Source organism: Rattus norvegicus, chromosome 10 (assembly GCF_036323735.1).
Source record: "Rattus norvegicus strain BN/NHsdMcwi chromosome 10, GRCr8, whole genome shotgun sequence".
Classification (NCBI taxonomy): Eukaryota; Metazoa; Chordata; class Mammalia; order Rodentia; family Muridae; genus Rattus; species Rattus norvegicus.
In genome coordinates this window covers 54146383-54164230 of record NC_086028.1, presented here as the reverse complement: position 1 = coordinate 54164230, position 17848 = coordinate 54146383, and the positions used below count along the sequence as shown (strand labels likewise).

Below are 17848 nucleotides of genomic sequence, written 5' to 3'. Positions count from 1 at the left end.
CTTCTTACTTTCTTTTTCTATTTGTTTGTTTGTCTATAGACAGAGTCTCTGGCTATCCTGGAATTTGCTCTGTAGACCAGGCTGGCCTCAAACTCACAGAGATCCACCTGCCTCTGCCTCCCAAGTGCTGGGATTCAAGGTGTGCACTACTATGATCGGCTCCTCCTTAAATTCTTTTTTTTTTTTTTTTTTTTTGGTTCTTTTTTTCGGAGCTGGGGACCGAACCCAGGGCCTTGCGCTTCCTAGGTAAGCACTCTACCACTGAGCTAAATCCCCAGCCCCCTTAAATTCTTTTTTAGAAAGGTTTATTTTATATTTAACAATATAAAAATTATTTGGGTGTATGAGCACGTGGGTGTGTGCTTGCTTTTATATGGATATGTGCTTGTGTGCACAGATGCCCAGGAAAGCCAGAGGTGTTAGATTCCCCAGCAGCTGGAGTGACAGGCAGTTGTAAGCTGCACAGTGTGGGTGCTGAGAACTGGACTTGAGTCTTCTGGAAAAGCAGAAGTGCTTTTAACTGCTGAGCCATCTCTCAGGCCTTACTTTCTTCTTCGTTAATGATTACTTTCATTTATGTGCCTCTGTGTGTGTGTGTGTGTGTGTGTGTGTGTGTGTGTGCACGCTATGCATGCTGGTGCCCTTGGAGGCTAGAAGATGGTGTCTGTGGGAAGTCTGTTTGGAAGTGTTCCTAACCACTGAGCCTTCAGCCTCCTTAGTTTCCTCACAGACCACTTAATGAGCTCTGCTGCTAGCTCATACCCTCCTTCCCTTCCTTCCTTCCTTCCTTCCTTCCTTCCTTCCTTCCTTCCTTCCTTCCTTCTTTCCTTTCTTTTTTGAGACGAGGCCTGACCAGGTAGCCCAGTGGACTGAAATTTTAAAGTAGCCAGAACAGGCCTCTTTGAGAAAGTTTCTTCCAGCTGCCCGGAGGACGTGCAGGAATGCTTCATGGAGATTTCTTGGGAAGATTTTCAGGCTTTAGGCAGAACTCCAAAGATCCTAAGGTAGGAATCAGTCTGAAAGGAGAAGCTGGGAAATAGGGTAGATTGTGTAGTCTCTTAGACTTTAGGCTTTTGGCGTTCAGCAAGAAGGGGTTTAAACCATCTTTGAATACAAACTTACCTGATTTTCTTCCCAGTATCTGGATGTGTTCCTGTGGAGTGACATCTGACAGGGACCTGCCCCTGCAACTCCCAGCAGCCTCCCTCTCAGGCTTGGGTAGGGTTCACTCCACCCCGTTCAGTTGTTTTTACGACATGCTCCCAGCCCTGCAAGCTCAGTTTCCTAATCAGAGAGCAAATTAAAGGTGGCAGGCACTCCACGACCTGTCTTCCCTTCCCCTCAGGCGTTGACTTTTAGGACAGTCACTGTGGGAGCCTCCGAGTGCAACTCTAAGAGTTGGGGCTCAGAGAAACTGGGAATGCAGAATAGTGCATCTAGAGAATCCCCTTCCCCACCATCCTCAACACTCCCACCCCTGGTCTGACACAATGGCTGGGTGGGGCCGAGGAACTGGTTTCCTCTGTGGAGATGGAAATCTGGGCCTTCAGTTCCCGCCTCAGAGACAGAGGAACAGTTATTTGGTGAGGTTGGGCAGCCTTTGGTGCTCGGAGGGGACAGGAAGATGAGCTGAAAACAAAAACTACCTCAAACCATAAAGGTAAACTCCTGGGGGCCTTTACAGATGTGGGGAAGGGTGAAGAAGAGAGGTTCCCTCAGTGCAAGTGTGGTTAGCTCACACCAAGACAATAGGTTGGAAATAGGGAAGACGGTTGTGTACGCCAGACAGACATCCCTTAGCTAAGAGGGAGGCATGAGGATGGTCATGCCATACTGCATGACCAAGGCTGCCTACCCTCATTTGAACATTCCACCCACCCCCACCCGCACCCACCCACGTCGCACAGCAGTACAGGTGAAGGTGCACACGTAAAATGGCCTCCTCTGCATACCTGAGTTCCAGGCTTTTTAATCTCCAACACCTTGGACGCCAGATTCCTCACATCCTCTAGGCCCGGTGTGCGCATGTGGAGCTTGGTGTGGTTGGGGGTGGTGGTGTCCGGTTGGGAGGAGGATCTGATTCCTGTTTCCTGCCCCTACTCACTCAGCCCTCGGAGGTGACTGGGAGTGGAGGGAACTGGAGGGTAAGTGCTTGGGGCCCCCGGACTATCTGGGCTCGTAAAGGCCTCAGTCTGGAGTGGGGAAGGAAATAACTGAAGGTACCTAGGATGGGGAAGGGTGGGTTCCCCAAAGGGGCAGAAGCTGGGGAGCGGGAGGCCAAGCTTGGGTAACCGCACTGAGTGGCTGGCTTACTGGCACTGAGTGAGCTGCCATCTAAGGGGTCTCCAATACCCATCCTTTCTCAAGAACTTAACCTGGGACTTAGAAGGCTCTGATTTCTGACTGCTATAGGGAATTTTGAGGCTCTCTTGTGTCCCAGCTCTGCTTCCCAACCTCCTGGTCCTCAAGAGGAAGAGCAGCACAGGTCCCACCGTCCTTGCGCTGCTGGTTCTGTGCCTTGGCTTGGACTCGTAACCACCTCCCTGACATTAGACCCAGCATCCCACTGGAGCTTCTTTCTATGACCAGACCCAGGTATAGCAGGAATAAGGATGGGAAGCAGAGGAGACCAGGCTGGGGCCTCCTGGTCTCCTGGGGTCAGAGGCTCCAGGAATCTTCATGGCAGGAAAAGGAGACTAAAAATAATCCGGAAAGGGAGAGTCCGGGAGAGAGGAACTGGGAAATGGGAGGGGGGAGGAGGGGCACCCAGAGTAGGGAAACAGTGATGCATCCCTCGGCTCAGGCACCACAAACACACACACGCACACGCACACGCACTGTGCTCGCACCACACGCTTCTTGATGTGTCTGTGACCAGCCACAATTGACTCCACTCTTCCACAGCACAGCCTCCCAGTGCACACTCAACTCCCCAACTCCCACTAATCCAACACAGTGGATAACAGGGCACACTGGCTTACATAAACTCCTACACATGGTGACTACACCAGCAAGCTGAGTTCTCCTCACTGAATCTTGTTACCCCTGCTTTCCCATCCTTCCCAATGGCCTGTCCTTATCCCCACTGTGTCCTCTTGGCTTGACTGTGACAGCAGAAATCAAAGGATAGCAGGACATTGGGGCACAGCTCCAGAGGCTGAGGCAGGAGGAACAGAAGTTTTGAGGCCAATCTGGGATGCAGAATGAGAGACTCTGTCTTAAAAAAGGAAAAGCTGCTCAGGAGGGCCTAGGGGCAGAATGAGGAGGGGTGAGGGGTGAAGAAAGAAGACAGTAGAGATGAAGAAGAGAGGGAATGTAACCAGCCTTCTCTCCTGACTTAAAAAAAAACGTGGCTTCAGATGGCCTCAGTCCACCCACCCAGGGAGACACTGAGGGGCAGTTTCTTCCTTCCACCTTCCTCAGGGGATGACTTCCGCAGAACACCCCACTCCTTGGAAACACTCAGAAGACAATGTCAGCTCAGTCTCTCCCTGCAGCAACGCCCCCTACCCTGAAGCCCCCTCGGATCATCCGCCCCCGACCCCCATCTCGGCATAGGGCTCCACACTCCCCGGGGCCTCCGCACAATGGCTCCTCTCCGAAAGCACTTCCTCAAATATCCAATGATGCATCAGCCTCAGTGTGCACCTCCATCTTCTGGGAACCCCCCACGGGTTCCCTGAAGCCCCCTGCTCTTCTGCCTCCCTCAGTTTCTAGAGCCAGCCTGGACTCTCAGACTTCCCCTGACTCACCTTCCAGCACACCGAGTCCCAGCCCAGTGTCCCGGCGCTCCATCTCCCCAGAACCAGCTCCCTGCTCTCCGGTACCCCCGCCCAAGCCCTCTGGATCTTCCCGAACACCTTTGCCCTTGGGCCCCGTGCCTCTCCAGGATGGCTCTGCCTCAGCCCCTGGCACGGTTCGCAGACTGGCCGGCAAGTTTGAATGGGGAGCTGAAGGCAAGGCCCAGTCGGCAGACTCCCTGGAACGGTGCTCCCAAGGGAGCACGGATGTGAATGGGGAGAAAGAGACTCTCCAAGTCGGCCTTTCGGGGAATGGGTCCCAGGAGAATGGCACTCCCGGTAAGCACAGGGTGCAGCGGGGTGACCTTAACATAGCTCTTTGTTTTCAATGTTTAAAGACTTTAAAGGGGTAACGTTTCTAATGTAGATTTTATGTTTGAGAAATTTATTTTCTTTGTTGCTTAGAGTTTGCAGACAGTCAGGGTGCAGGACATCTATAGATACCTGGGTTGATCCTTGATGTGGGAGGAGTTATAAATGAATGAGGCAGGCCCCAAGGACTTCTTGCTTAGGCAACCCCTTCTATCACAGATGCTGCCCTGGCCTGCCCTCCATGCTGTCCCTGTGTCTGCCATGTAGCAAAACCCGGCCTGGAGCTCCGATGGGTGCCTGTGGGAAGTTCTGACGACATCCTCAGGGCTCCCTGCCGGGCATCTCCACTCCGAGCCTCCCGCTCCCGTATCAACCCTCCAGTCATCAGTCACCCTCCAGTTGTGCTCACATCCTATCGCTCCACTGCGGAGCGCAAACTCCTACCTCCCCTCAAGCCTCCCAAGCCAACTAGAGTCAGACAGGACACCAGCACCTCTGGGGAGCTTCCACAGCCGGACCTGGAACTGCCTTCAGAAGATGGAATCCAAGCAGCTCCAAAGGCCTGGGAAGGTAGGGAGAGGGGGCGGGGCTGGAGTGATAGGCTCTCTGGGTTTTGGGGAACACCGGAGTAGGGTGGGATGTGGGGGAGGGTGGGATTTGTGGGGTGGGGGTGGGGCTGAGTGGCCAGCTACCCCCCTACCACACCCTGGACTTTTCGTTTTTCTACCGTCTGCTGCTCTGGAGTTAAGGGGAGTGGTATTCTTGGTGTCAGTCTTCATTTAGGGCTGGGGCTCAGTGTCTGGAGGTTAGCTCTGGTCACTCTGGCTTCTCTCTCCAGGGGACAGACCTGAAGAAGCTCCTCAGAACGCTCCTCCTCCGGTAGCCTTGGAGGGAAGGTACTGAACTCCTCACCTTTGCTTCCCCTAGCTTTACCCCACTCTCACCTAAGGGTAGACTAACCTTCAAGTCCGATGAATACTACCCTATCCAGGTAGAAGAGGAAAGGGTCAGGGATCCAGAAATAAGGAGCCCAGCTTTCTAATCTGACCTATGTTCTTTGTTAGTTATGCAACCTTAAATAAATTCTCTTTTCTGGGTCTCAGTCCTTAAGAAATAGGGATAAGCATGTCTCTGTTCTATTGGGTTATTGAGGGATAATAACCCGATATCAGGTTATTGAGGCACTCAACAGTCTGAGGCAGAAAAATCAGGAGTTGAGGCCAGCCTGGGATATGTATCATAGTTCATTTTCAAAGCAACAGCAACAACAGACCAAAACCAAAACAAAGCAACATACAAACAGACACAAAAGGCAGGACCAGGTTCTGCTTAAATTTTTCTTTTCTTTTCTTTTCTTTTCTTTTTTTTTTTTCTTTTTTTCGGAGCTGGGGACCGAACCCAGGGCCTTGCGTTTGCTAGACAAGCGCTCTACCACTGAGCTAAATCTCCAACCCCTTAAATTTTCTTATTGTGAGTTTATATTTTAAATATTTCAAAGATTTATTCATTCATTCATTCATTCATTCATTTGGTTTTTTTTTTTTTTTTTTCAGACACAGGGTTTCTCTGTGGTCCTTGATGTTTAGAACTTGCTTTGTAGACCAGGCTGGCCTCAAATGCACATAACTCCTCCTGCCTCTGCCTCCCTAGTGCTGGGATTAAAGGTATGCAGCACCATGCCTGACTAAAATTTATTTTTAAATATGTGTGAGTGTGAGTGCAGACACAGGTACCTTCTCCCCCCACTCACATACACACATCATAGGCTGAGTTTACGAGCAGTGTAAGCCACCTGATGTGGGTGCTGGGAATCAAACTCAGGTCCTCTGCAGGAGTAGTACATTCTTGGGTGGAGAGATGGCTCAGTGGTTAAGAGTACTGACTGTTCTTCCAGAGGTCCTGAGTTCAAATCCCAGCAACCACATGGTGACTCACAACCATCTAGAATGGGATCCGACACCCTCTTCTGGTGTATCTGAAGACAGCTACAGTATACTTATATATAGTGAATAAATAAATCTTAAAAAAAAAAAAAAAGAGTAGTACATTCTCCTAACCACTGGAGCCATTTCTCAAATCCTCTATTAAAATTATTGTTGGCACAACTGTTTGGTACCCATAATCGTCCATTTTGTTTTCTGGGCTTGCTAATCATCCTAGACTTGTTGATTTTTAAACCAGAATAACCCAAGTATAGTATACATTTGTTTAGAAGATATTTACTGCAGCAGCTTGTAACTTCAGTGAATGACAGGCAACCGGGAGCGGGAAGACAGGGAGCCACCCTTGTGAGAGTTTGATCAAGCCACAAAGACCTTCCAGACAATGGGCATATGTGAGAGGGCTGGGGGAGGGGCTTGGAAGTATCTGCTGCACTGTTGTCGAGATAGCAGGAATGTATAGGACCTGATTTGTCAAGGGCCTCCCCTGCAACAGGCACAAACATATGGGATTTGATCAGGGGAGCTGTCAGGGTCCCTCCATACAATGTGCATCTCTCTCTTCTGGTATCCTGTGAATTACTTCCACACGTGGACCCCACATGTATGCCTTTCTTTCTCTACAGGGAGGAGGAAGGGCTGGAGGGGCTGAAGGAGCTGCAGTGGGAGCTGCCCCTGCAGGACGGTAGGTCTTTATTGTGACAGGCAGGAAGGAAGGGTTCTGGGGCCCTGGACTTCCCTGATGTTCTCTGTCTACCTTCCAGAACCTTTATACCAGACTTACCGAGCAGCTGTGCTGTCAGAGGAGCTGTGGGGTGTGGGTGAGGATGGGGGTCCCTCTCCAGCTAATCCTGGAGAAGCTCCCACCTTCTCCAGGCTCCCTGGACCTCGAAACACTCTGTGGCAGGAGCTCCCGGCTGTGCGAGGCAGTGGTCTCTTAGAGAGTCTAAGCCCCCAGGAAAGGCGCATGCAGGAGGTGGGTACCCCTGGGTGGAACTGAGAAGGGTGGGATAGGGGATAGGGAAGGTACATGACCCGAGTCCTGGGGTGGTTGTGAGGTGGCTGGCTGCCCCCTCTACTGTGGCTCTGCTCTCCTGGCTAGAGCCTGTTTGAGGTGGTGACATCAGAGGCCTCCTACCTGCGCTCCCTGAGGCTGCTGACCGACACCTTCGTCCTGAGCCAGGCTCTCCGGGACACCCTCACTCCTCGGGATCATCATACGCTCTTCTCCAATGTGCAGAGAGTCCAGAGTGTCAGTGAGCGGTCAGTGGGGCCCTGTCTTCCTACGAATCTGGGTGTTGGGCCGCAAGCATCCTCATTGGCTTCCTCCCTCTTCTGCATCTTTCCTTTCACTCACCCTGAAAAACCTGGAAAAGCAGGCTTTCTGTCCATCAATTGCTTTTTCTATACTTTCAGGTTTCTAGGAACACTGCTGTCACGTGTTCGTTCCTCCCCACACATCTCTGACCTGTGTGACGTGGTGCACGCCCACGCAGTTGGTCCTTTCTCCGTGTATGTGGATTACGTTCGGAACCAGCAGTATCAAGAGGAGACGTATAGCCGCCTTATGTGAGCTTTCTCCTTTCTCCCTAGGAATGTGTTCCAAAACCACCCGTGGATAGTACTGAACCTTAAATGTACATACCTGCGAAGACAATCTATAAACTAGGCCCAGTAATAGATAAATAATAACATAATGAAATAGAAAATTAGATCAGTATAATGTAATAAAATTGTCAGCGTCGCTACTCTCGTACTTTGTGGACTTTAGTAAGTAAAATAAGGATTACCGGGGTTGGGGATTTAGCTCAGTGGTAGAGCGCTTGCCTAGCAAGCGCAAGGCCCTGGGTTCGGTCCCCAGCTCCGAAAAAAAGAAAAGAAAAAAAAAATAAAAAAATAAAGGTGCTGGATAATTGATATTAGGAACGCAAAGCTATGGATAAGGGGTTTCTGTATCCCAGAGTCGGAGGAAGCTGTGAAATCTTAAGGCTGAGGCCAGAGCTGGCTGGAGGCGTTCAGGGCCCCACTTCAGGCAGTTCCTAAGCAACTGGGCTTTCCTTGCAGGGATACAAACGTGCGATTCTCTGCGGAGCTGCGCAGGCTACAGAGCCTCCCCAAATGCGAGCGGCTCCCACTGCCATCTTTCCTGCTACTGCCCTTCCAGCGCATCACCCGCCTCCGGATGTTGTTACAGGTACTGTCTCAGTGGCTCCTGTCCCAACCCACCCCGCTGTGGAAACTCTCCAAAGCGTCTGGTCTAGTTATCACTATTTCCCACCCCACCATGATCTCAGAAGTCTTCTCAGGACGACATCTTCTGAACGGCCCTCAGTTCCCTCAATGCCTGGGGTGCAGGCTGGGCCGGGGACAGGACTGGACAGATTGGTTTAGAGAAAAGGCCTTCTAGACTTTTCTGCTTAGCTTCGAACTAGTTGAGATTTCCAAAGGAACCAACAGTAGTTTTGGGGAGGACTGAAAAAAAAAAAAAAAACCCAAACCTTAGCTATTCCAGTATTTGTGAACTTCAAAGAACCGTGGTAAATGCGAAGATTTACAGTGTATCTATAAAATTCAATTTTTATGGTGGTTGTAAGGTAGGCTGAGAGCTGCAGACAGTTTGCCTAGGTTGTATAAAGGTAGGCCTTGAACAGTCTCCCATGTAACTGATTAAAATAATAAATGAAAAAGTTCCTCAGTGGGATAATACTGAGAAAGAAAAATGGGGGTTTCGAGAAACACTGTTTTGTTTGTTTCTTTGATTCCTTTTTTTTTTTTTTTTTTTTTTTCCCACGATGGAGTTTCTCTGTGTAGCCCTGGCTGTCCTGGAACTTGCTCTGTAGATGAGGCTGACCTCAAACACAGAGACCTACCTGCCTCTGAGATCCCCAGTGCTGGGCCTAGAAGCCCGTGTCCAGCTTTCTTTTTCTTCTTTTAGACAAGGTCTCCCTCGTTATGTAGTTCTGGCTGCCTTGGTCTGCCTGCCAGGCATGCCTGGCGCCTCGGAGCTCTGCCTGCCTGTTCCTATAGAGTGCTGGGATTAAAGGCTTGCGCTTCCATGCCTGGTGGTACTGGAATCTCAATGTGAAGCGTCTCCAGCTCAGTGATGGGGAAAAAGGAAAGCTACTTCCTTTGTTTTGAGACGGTTGGCTTTGGTGTTTGTTTTGTTTTTGTTTGGTTATTGTTGTTGTTGTTTAGAACTCACTACACAGCTCAGGCCGGCCTCAAACTTGCAGTCTTCTGCCCCAGTCTCTTGAGTGTTGGGATAAATTTTTGTTATTTAGTTATTTAGTTAGTTAGTTAGTTACTTTTTAGAGACAGGGTTTCTCTGTGTATCCTGGCCTCATAGAGATCATCCACCTGCCTCTGCCTCCCCATTGCAGTGATCAAAGGCTTGTGCACCAGCCGGGCTGGCTTTCTTTCTTTCTTTCTTTCTTCCTTTCTCTCTTTCTTTCTTTCAAGTTTAATTCTTTTTTATCTGTGGGAGGATCAAACTGATGCCTCACTCACGCTAAACAGGCTCTGCCACTGAGCTGCCAACCCCAGTTCCCTTGAGTTTTACTCAGCCTTGTCTGGCGTTCATGTAGACGCCATAGTAACTATAATACCACACTAACTCGCTGATTGCTGAGTGTGCCGTTAGAGACCCTGTTCTAAATGTTCCACACATGTATAACCCCAGTGACAAGTGTGGAAGGGCAGAAACCATGATTTATCAGACTTTATAAAGGAGGAAACTGAGGTGCAGTTTGAATAACGTGACCTAGGTCATGTAAAAATAGTGGACGGAGCCAGCTGTGATGGTGCACCCCTGTAATCCCAGCATTCCAGAGGCTGGGCAGAAGGATTCACACCTCGAAGCCAGCCAGAGCTGCTTAGCAAAAAAAAAAAAAAAAAAAAAAAAAAAAAAAAAAAAAAAAAAAAAAAAAGTCATCTCAGAAAAACAAACACACTAAAAATAAATAGAAATTCAGGCATTTCTAACTGTCCTGCTCTATTGTTAGGCTAGTAATTAAAAAAAAAAGGGCGGGGGGGGGGTTGGGGATTTAGCTCAGTGGTAGAGCGCTTGCCTAGCAAGCGCAAGGCCCTGGGTTCAGTCCCCAGCTCCGAAAAAAAGAAAAAAAAAAAAAGACACCCCCCCACTATCATTTATGATGTGCCAAGGACCTATGCTATGTCCTCTTTATATATCACTTCCTCGATACCTCATAATGTTAACATGCTAAGTAGACATCAGCTCCAGCCTGAGGCTCTGAGAGCTAACCTGACTTGCTCAGGCTCTGGCAGCTGGTATTGGTAGGTCTCACCCCTAAACCGAACATTTGGCAAAGCTGGGCTGCGTCCACAGCACCTCAGAATCTCAGGGGCGCAGAGGATGATCTCAGTTCCTTTTCTCTTTGTTTCCAGAATATCCTAAGCCAGACAGAGGAGGGGTCCAGTCGTCAGGAGAATGCCCAGAAGGCCTTGGGTGCTGTGAGCAAGGTGGGCAGAAGGGAAGCTGAGGAGGGAAGAGGTGCCAAGTGGCAGCGGGGAAGTGGAGGGGAATATGCTGGGATGGGTGACTGGATCCTCCTCACCAGATCATTGAGCGCTGCAGCGCTGAGGTGGGGCGCATGAAGCAGACTGAAGAGCTCATCCGACTCACCCAAAGGTTGCGCTTTCACAAAGTCAAGGTTAGTCCCGCCTAGACTCTTCCTTTAGCCTTTCCTCACCTTGCTGCGAGGTTAGTGCCTTCTCTTTTTTCGTCTCCCAGGCTCTCCCGCTGGTCTCCTGGTCACGGCGCCTGGAATTGCAGGGGGAGCTGACCGAGTTGGGGTGTCGGAGGGGTGGTGTGCTCTTCACCTCCCGCCCGCGCTTCACTCCCCTCTGCCTGCTGCTCTTCAGTGACCTGCTGCTTATAACTCAGCCCAAGAGGTGGGTCCTGCGTGGGAGGGGCGGGAGCCTGAGCCTAAGTAGGAAAGAGGCATCTAGCAGGACCCTTGCTCTCCTCTGAACGCCCTCTTCCCTGGGCAGTGGGCAGCGGCTGCAGGTTCTGGACTATGCCCATCGCTCCCTGGTGCAGGCCCAGCAGGTTCCTGACCCATCTGGACCCCCTACATTCCGACTCTCGCTTCTCAGCAACCACCAGGGCCGCCCCACCCACAGGCTACTCCAAGCGGCCTCACTGTGAGTCATGTCTGTAGAAAACACTCTTGGGGGCTGAGGATATGGCTCAGTTGTAGAGAGCTTACCTAGCACACCTGAGACTCAGTCCTCAGCAGCCAAAGAAAACAAACCAGTCTGGTGGCATACCTTTATTATCTGAGCACTGGGAAGACTGGGATAGGGAGGAAGACCATGAATGGGGAGCCAGCTTGGGCAGCCTTGTCAAAACATGCAGACAAGCAAGCCACTGTTAGGACCCTCAGTCTCTATATTCTATTTCTGTTCTCTCTCCTCTGCTGCCCTTCTTCCCCCAGGAGTATCTCTGGGCCAACTATGAACCCCCTTACCTCCTATGTTCACCACTAGGTCAGACATGCAGCGCTGGCTAGGAGCCTTCCCTACCCCAGGCCCCCTTCCCTGTTCCCCAGACACCATCTATGAGGACTGTGGTAAGCATCTGTCAAAGGGAGGAGGGAAAGAAATGTGAGTCTAAGGGGAATATGGGATGGCATCTAGGAAGAGCGAGGGGTCCAACTGAAGTGTTACCCACACTTCACCAGAGTGTTCCCAGGAGCTATGTTCAGAGCCATCTACACCTTCCAAGACTGAGGGGCAAAGTCTGGAGTCCAAGGCTCCCCGAAAGCATCTGCACAAGAATCCAGAAGGTGAGCAAGAGTTTTTCATTTACTCCTTCAGCAAACATTTACTGAACATCAGGAGACAAACACATAATGTATCCTGCTCTGCTCTGGGTAAGATTTTTTCCCCTAGGCAGTGCTGGGATCTAGGCCTTGCCTCACACAGGATAGGCAAATGCTGTGCTAATGAGCCACGAGCTGGCCCTGAAGCAAGCTTTCTTTTTTTTTCTTTTTTTTTTTTTTTTTTTTCCTTTTTCTTCGGAACTGGGGACTGAACCCAGGGCCTTGCGTTTGCTAGGCAAGCGCTCTACCACTGAGCTAAATCCCCAACCCCTGAAGCAAGCTTTCTAATGAGGAAGCAGACAGGGAAGGAAGGATAAGTGAGCCTGGTGTGGTGGCGCTGGTGTTGATCTCTCAGAGCTGGTGTTGGTCTCTCAGTCTGTCACTTGGGAGGCACAGGCAAGGCCAGCCTGGTCTATACAGTGAGTTTCAGGCAAGCCAGGGCTACATAGTGAGACCCCTTCTCTCTTCTTTTTTTTTTTTATTTTTGTTTTTCAAGATAAGGTTTCTCCGTGCAGCCCTGGCTGTCCTGGAACCTGCTCTGTAGACTAGGCTAGCCTCGAACTCTGAGATCCACCTGTGTCCAGACGAGTACGAGTGGACCAGCGGGAGGGCAAAGGCCGAGTACATGCTGTGCAATAAAGGACCTGGCAGGACACGAGTGTGCCTAGACTGATCCAGAGAAGGGAATGAGGGAAGCACAGGAGGTCACAGAGAAAAGAGAGATGAGATCTTGCAGTCCTTTACAAGGGTTCTTTCTTCACGTTTACTTTTCTTTATTCTCTTTCTTTTTTAGATTTATCTATTTTATTATTTGATGTGTTTGGGTGTTTTGCCTGTATGTATGTCTGTGCACATGCGTATGCCTGGTGCCTGCTGAAGTCAGAAGAGGGCACTGGATCCCTTGGGATTGGAGTTTCAGATGGTTGTCTGGGTCACCATGTGGGTAATGGGAATCAAACCTGGGTCCTCTGGAAGAGCACTGGTTTCTCTTAACCGCTGAGCCAGCTCTCAAGCTCAGAAGTTCTTCTGATTGAGTGACAAGGGCAGTCACTTAGGACCCAGCACAGAATTGATACAGACCCTCTCAGATGCTGATGTCCTTTCCAGTAGCACTAGTGACTGAAGTTGAATGTTCTGGTCTTCTCCATTAATCCCCAACCCACCATGTCCTGAGACCTGAGGATCCCCTCCCTCAATTCTATCACCTGACCTCTGGCCTGCTCTACACAAGTCTTTTTCCCCTCCTCAGGTTGGCTTAAGGGGCTTCCTGGAGCTTTCCCTGCCCAACTGGTGTGTGAAGTCACAGGAGAACATGAAAGGAGAAAGCATCTTCGCCAGCATCAGAAGCTCCTTGAGGCTGCAGGACCCTCTTCAGACACTCCTGACACCCCTCAACCTTAGGGCAGCCTAGGGAGGAACAGATTGGGACACTGGCAGCAGCATGGGGAAGACAAAGTCTGCCCATCCATCCATCAACCATCCATCTGTCCATCCATCCATTTATCTGCTGTCAGTGGAAACACTACCTCTAGAGGCAACCAATAGGAATAGAGCAGCTAATGAAACAAGACCATCTAAGCCCACAACAAGAAAGAATGGGGACAGCTCGAATTGTGTTGCCAATGGAGACAGAGGCCCTGGCCAGTGAGCATCACAGTATGTCTACAACCATGGAAGATGAAGCAGGGGCATTGTATTGAGAAATGGTGTCATTGGAGTAGTCTGTCCTATAGACAACAGGGATGGGATGGGACCCATCCAGCCAAAGTGATTTAGGCCCAAGTAATCATTCTTGGTTTTACAGAAGCTACTGGTCCTGCTTTTTGAGTATAGGAAGTATTAAATTAATCTAATACTTCTGTTTTGGGGCTACTTTCTCTGCCCGCTTAAACCACTTTCTTTCTTCTAGAAGAATCCAGAGTGGAGACTGCACCTCAGAGAACATGAGTGCATGTATGTCCATGTATATGTGTATCTAGGAAGGCAACTGTGCTGAATGGTGTGTGTGTGTGTGTGTGTGTGTGTGTGTGTGTGTGTGTGTGTGTGTGTGTCTATGAGAGAGAGAGAGAGAGAGAGAGAGAGAGAGAGAGAGAGAGAGCACATACCTCTCCTGTCGGTGACTGAATACATCTTTTTCTTTTTCTCTCCTGTTTATCCTCTCATTTTCTACAAAGAAGCCATATGCCCTGAGTTCTAAAAGAGAGTACCAATCTTTAGCTTGCCTAAAGATTGGGGCTGTGATGAGAGCCATGGATTCTGGTCTCTTGGTACTCTCTGGGTTCTATGACAGTTGAAGGGTGGTATCGTGAAGCAGTTGGTGGCCTGCCAAGGAAGGCACTGAGGACTAAGCAGTTGGGGAATGAGATCCTCTGCAGTCTGTGGGCCTCTTCCTGTTCCAAGCATTGACCTCAGTGATCCATGTCTGCTATGCATCATCTCCCAGCTTGAATTGTCATCGTGATGCCAGCCAGCCTCAGCCTCAGGCTGCAGAGCAAGGTGGATCCCAGGCCAGCCAGCAACAATCCTGAGCCTCTCCTATCCTGATCCTTTCAGAAGCAGAAGGCTGAACTCAGGAGAGAATAGAGAACTGGTGGTGTTGCTCAGACTCAACCAAGGTTTGTGCTGGAGAACCTGTCCTGTGTGGTGCTGGAGAGGTGAAGGCGAAGACAGTAGAACAGAGAGTTGCTGGGCTTGTGGCAAGGGCTTCCTAGATCTTCACAACTGTGCAATACTGTTCCTTCATGCATGACAACCTGCCCAGATAGAGACTGCCCGGATGACTATGGGAGGGGTACAATGACTCTGGGGACTTGAAGACAGAAGGGCACTTTGCGTGTCCATAGTTTTCATCCAGCAAAGTGCCAGCCACATGGGAAACCTTCAATAAATGTCGGTGGCATCATACCAGGGCTCTTCAGAGCTGGAAAGAGCAGTGGTCTACAAATAAAGTTTTGTGTGGGGGCAGAGTGTGGTTGCACCGGTGCCATGAACAGGTGTGGTCTCCGCTGGAACTAGGGCTCAGGAAGCAGGTACAAGGCCTGCCTGGAGTGTGTTGGCTCCTGCAGTTTCTTAAGGGAGCCATGTTTGCAGTGGACTACAGCTACTGTTGCTAGGGTTGTTGGAGACTGGGAAAGAGGGCAGGGTCACAGTGGTTGGAACTGGTTAGAGGGTACAGTCCAAGGTCAAAGGAACAGAGAGTCAGCAACAAAGGCCTTTCACAGACCAGTCAAGTGTCTGATTCTATTCTGTGCCTGCTCCTTGACCACCTCTTATGTGCCAGGCATAGTTCTGGCAGACAAAAAAGACAGTGTAAAAAGGGCCCTTCGCCTTAGGGGGCCTATATTGGTTTGAGTAGATTCTGAAATCAACACATTAATGGGTAGGATGAAGTTGGGATGCACTGTTACAAAGAAAATACACTCCCTGAAGGCTGTGACAGAATGGTGTGGGGTGAGAGAGACAGGGAGACCCTGGAGGAGATGACATCTGACCTAGCCCAGGTTGACCTCACTCTCTTAATCCTCCTGTCTCAAACTCCCAGCTACTGAGGTTAATGGCATGAGCCGCCATACCAGAGAGAACCCTTTCCCTCTTTAACATGAGGTACAAACTTGGGGCTGGCAAGATGACTCAGCAGGTGAGGATGCTTACCACCAAGCCTGACAACCTGAGTTCAACCCCCAGAACCCATATGGTTTCCTGTAGCTTAAGCTTCAGGCCTCCTGACTTGCACTTGGAGGACCCTAAAAGTGGATTCACATGGGCATATGTTTCTAAAAGCTTTATAAAAGTCAGGCCAGATTTGGTAGCTCATGCCTGTAATCTTAGGATGTGAGAGCCCAAGGTAGGAGGATTGCCATGAATTTGAGATCAGGCTCAGATACAGAGGGACACCCTGTCTCAAAAACAAATGACCGGGGCTGGGGATTTAGCTCAGCGGTAGAGCGCTTACCTAGGAAGCGCAAGGCCCTGGGTTCGGTCCCCAGCTCCGAAAAAAAAGAACCAAAAAAAAAAAAAAAAAAAAAAAACAAATGACCAACAACTACAAAAACAAAAGAAACAAAAACCCAAGAACCTGGGTATGGTTGTGTGTGCCTTTAATCCCAGCACTAGGGAGGCAGAGACTGGAGGATCTCTGTGAACTTGAGGCCACCTTGGTATGTACAGAGAATATCAGGCTAGCCCACAGACACAGTGAGACCCGAGCCCCCAAAACAAACAAACAAAAAAAAACCCAATTAGTTACTGAGGTCCAACTAAAGGATGACAAGTTGAGGGAACTTAGGTTTTCAGTGAGTAGGATAAATAAACTTCAGTGACTCCCAGCTCTTGCTAGCCATGCCTTTAGAGAGCCATACTGTCTTTTGGGCATTTAGTGACTGAAGCGTGTGGGGGTTGTGTGTGGGTGTGTGTGTGTGCACGAGGCCCAGCTGGCCTCAAACTTCTGTGAGGTTGACCTTGAACTCTGGATCTTTTTGCCTCCATTTCACAAGTGCTGGGTCTGAATGTGGACCCACCACACCTAGCTTAGTGATTGGGTTCTCTCGAATGACTAACGTGATAAGCAGCGTGGCCGTGCTGGCGTTAGCTGGAGAACTGTTCGTTTGGGAGTATACTCTTTTCCTCTTGAGTCTTCACAGGAGATCTCAGATCCTGGGCTGTCTGCCTGACTCTGCTTGACAGAACTATGGCTATTTTGAGCTGTGTAATGGTTGGGATCCTATTTGCTTTATGTATTTGAATCTTGCTAGGAGCTGGTAAGGGTTGGCACTGATTCTCTGCTTTAGCTTCTGAATATGGGGACTCCATACCTGTGCCACCACATCTCACAGGTTTGGATCTTAAATGTCTCCTGAAGGGCATGCACTGAAGGCTTAGTCAAGGTTAGTTGGTGGGGGAAACCTTTAGAAAGTGGGACCTACTAGAAGTTATAGGGCACTGACGGCCTTTGAAAGGAAGAGTGGAACCTTGACCATTTTCTCTTTTGGTTCCTATCAGACATGAGGTAAGCAGATTCCCTTTGCCATGCCCTCTCTGCTCTGCCACAGCCCTAGAGCACCAGGGCAAGCAAGCATATCCGGTGAGTTCAAATAAAGCTTTCCTTGCCAGCAATGGTGGTGCAGGCCTCTAATACCAGCACTCAGGAGGCAGAGGCAGGCAGGTCTCTGTGAAGATGAGGTCAGCCTGGTCTACAGAGTGATTTCTAGGACAGCCAAGGTTACACAGAGAAACCCTGTCTCAAAAAACCCTCACTAACCAATAAATAAGTTAAATAAAGCTTTTCTCAGAAGTTGATGTATTTGGATGCTGTGGTCACACCATGGGAGGCCAAGCAAGGCAAGTCAATCATGGAACTGCTTCAAAGTAACTGAGTCTGCTTTCTTGGTGAACTATAAACATAAGGTCTGTAGAGTTGTCTGACCTGCACCAGGAATGTGCTTAACTCTTCCCTTGGCTTAAGGTAAACCAAGTACATTTGATCTTGGATAAAAACACTTTGTCCTAACCAAAATACACACCCTTCCCTCACAGTGGACTGCTTATTTTAGCTACTACTCAGAATCTGATTCTGTCAGCAAATCTTCCCTACCTCCCAATAAATTTCACTTCATACAGACTTAAATATGTTGAATTAAATATCATATAAATCCCAGCAGTGATTTCGCTACCTGCCTTAATGTTTTACGTTCCCGAGTGAAAGACACGCGCGCGCGCACGAGCGAGCGCACCCCCCCCTAGTGTTTATATTTTGATATGCCCTAATCAGCTTAATTGCTGAGCCACTGCCTAACCTCCATGAGGTTAATCCACCTCCTGCCAATAATCCCGTTATTACTTACTAAACTCTATATATCTTGGCTGCTCTGGACCCAAAGGGATCTCCCAGCTCCTTCACATGGTGGCCAAGCCTCTCTGTCCTGCACACACTCAGGCATGGTGTCTTCTCTTCCAC

At 49.6% G+C, this 17848-nt stretch overlaps 1 protein-coding gene and 1 long non-coding RNA gene across 6 annotated transcripts; one reads left to right on the top strand and one right to left on the bottom strand.

The window, feature by feature from the left end:
* Window positions 1-2414, bottom strand: LOC134480814 (uncharacterized). 2 transcript variants are annotated; one of them, XR_010055665.1, is made up of 3 exons: window positions 1953-2414; window positions 1123-1284; window positions 1-1029 (listed from the first exon to the last, which is right to left on the bottom strand). It is a non-coding gene; the product is annotated as an uncharacterized LOC134480814 (long non-coding RNA). The 2 variants fall into 2 exon arrangements; XR_010055666.1 differs by having other exon boundaries at window positions 1-1284.
* On the top strand, window positions 2103-14859 carry Arhgef15 (Rho guanine nucleotide exchange factor 15). 4 transcript variants are annotated; one of them, NM_001414295.1, is given in 17 exon segments: window positions 2103-2144; window positions 2413-2595; window positions 3424-4079; window positions 4332-4682; window positions 4951-5008; window positions 6679-6737; window positions 6817-7028; window positions 7155-7315; window positions 7469-7621; window positions 8117-8246; window positions 10457-10531; window positions 10630-10722; window positions 10803-10963; window positions 11063-11215; window positions 11561-11643; window positions 11755-11859; window positions 13145-14859. In NM_001414295.1, coding segments are annotated over 15 exon segments (2553 nt in total). In that variant the 5' UTR covers window positions 2103-2144; window positions 2413-2595; window positions 3424-3472; the 3' UTR covers window positions 13297-14859.
* Window positions 14860-17848: the final 2989 nt, after the last annotated feature.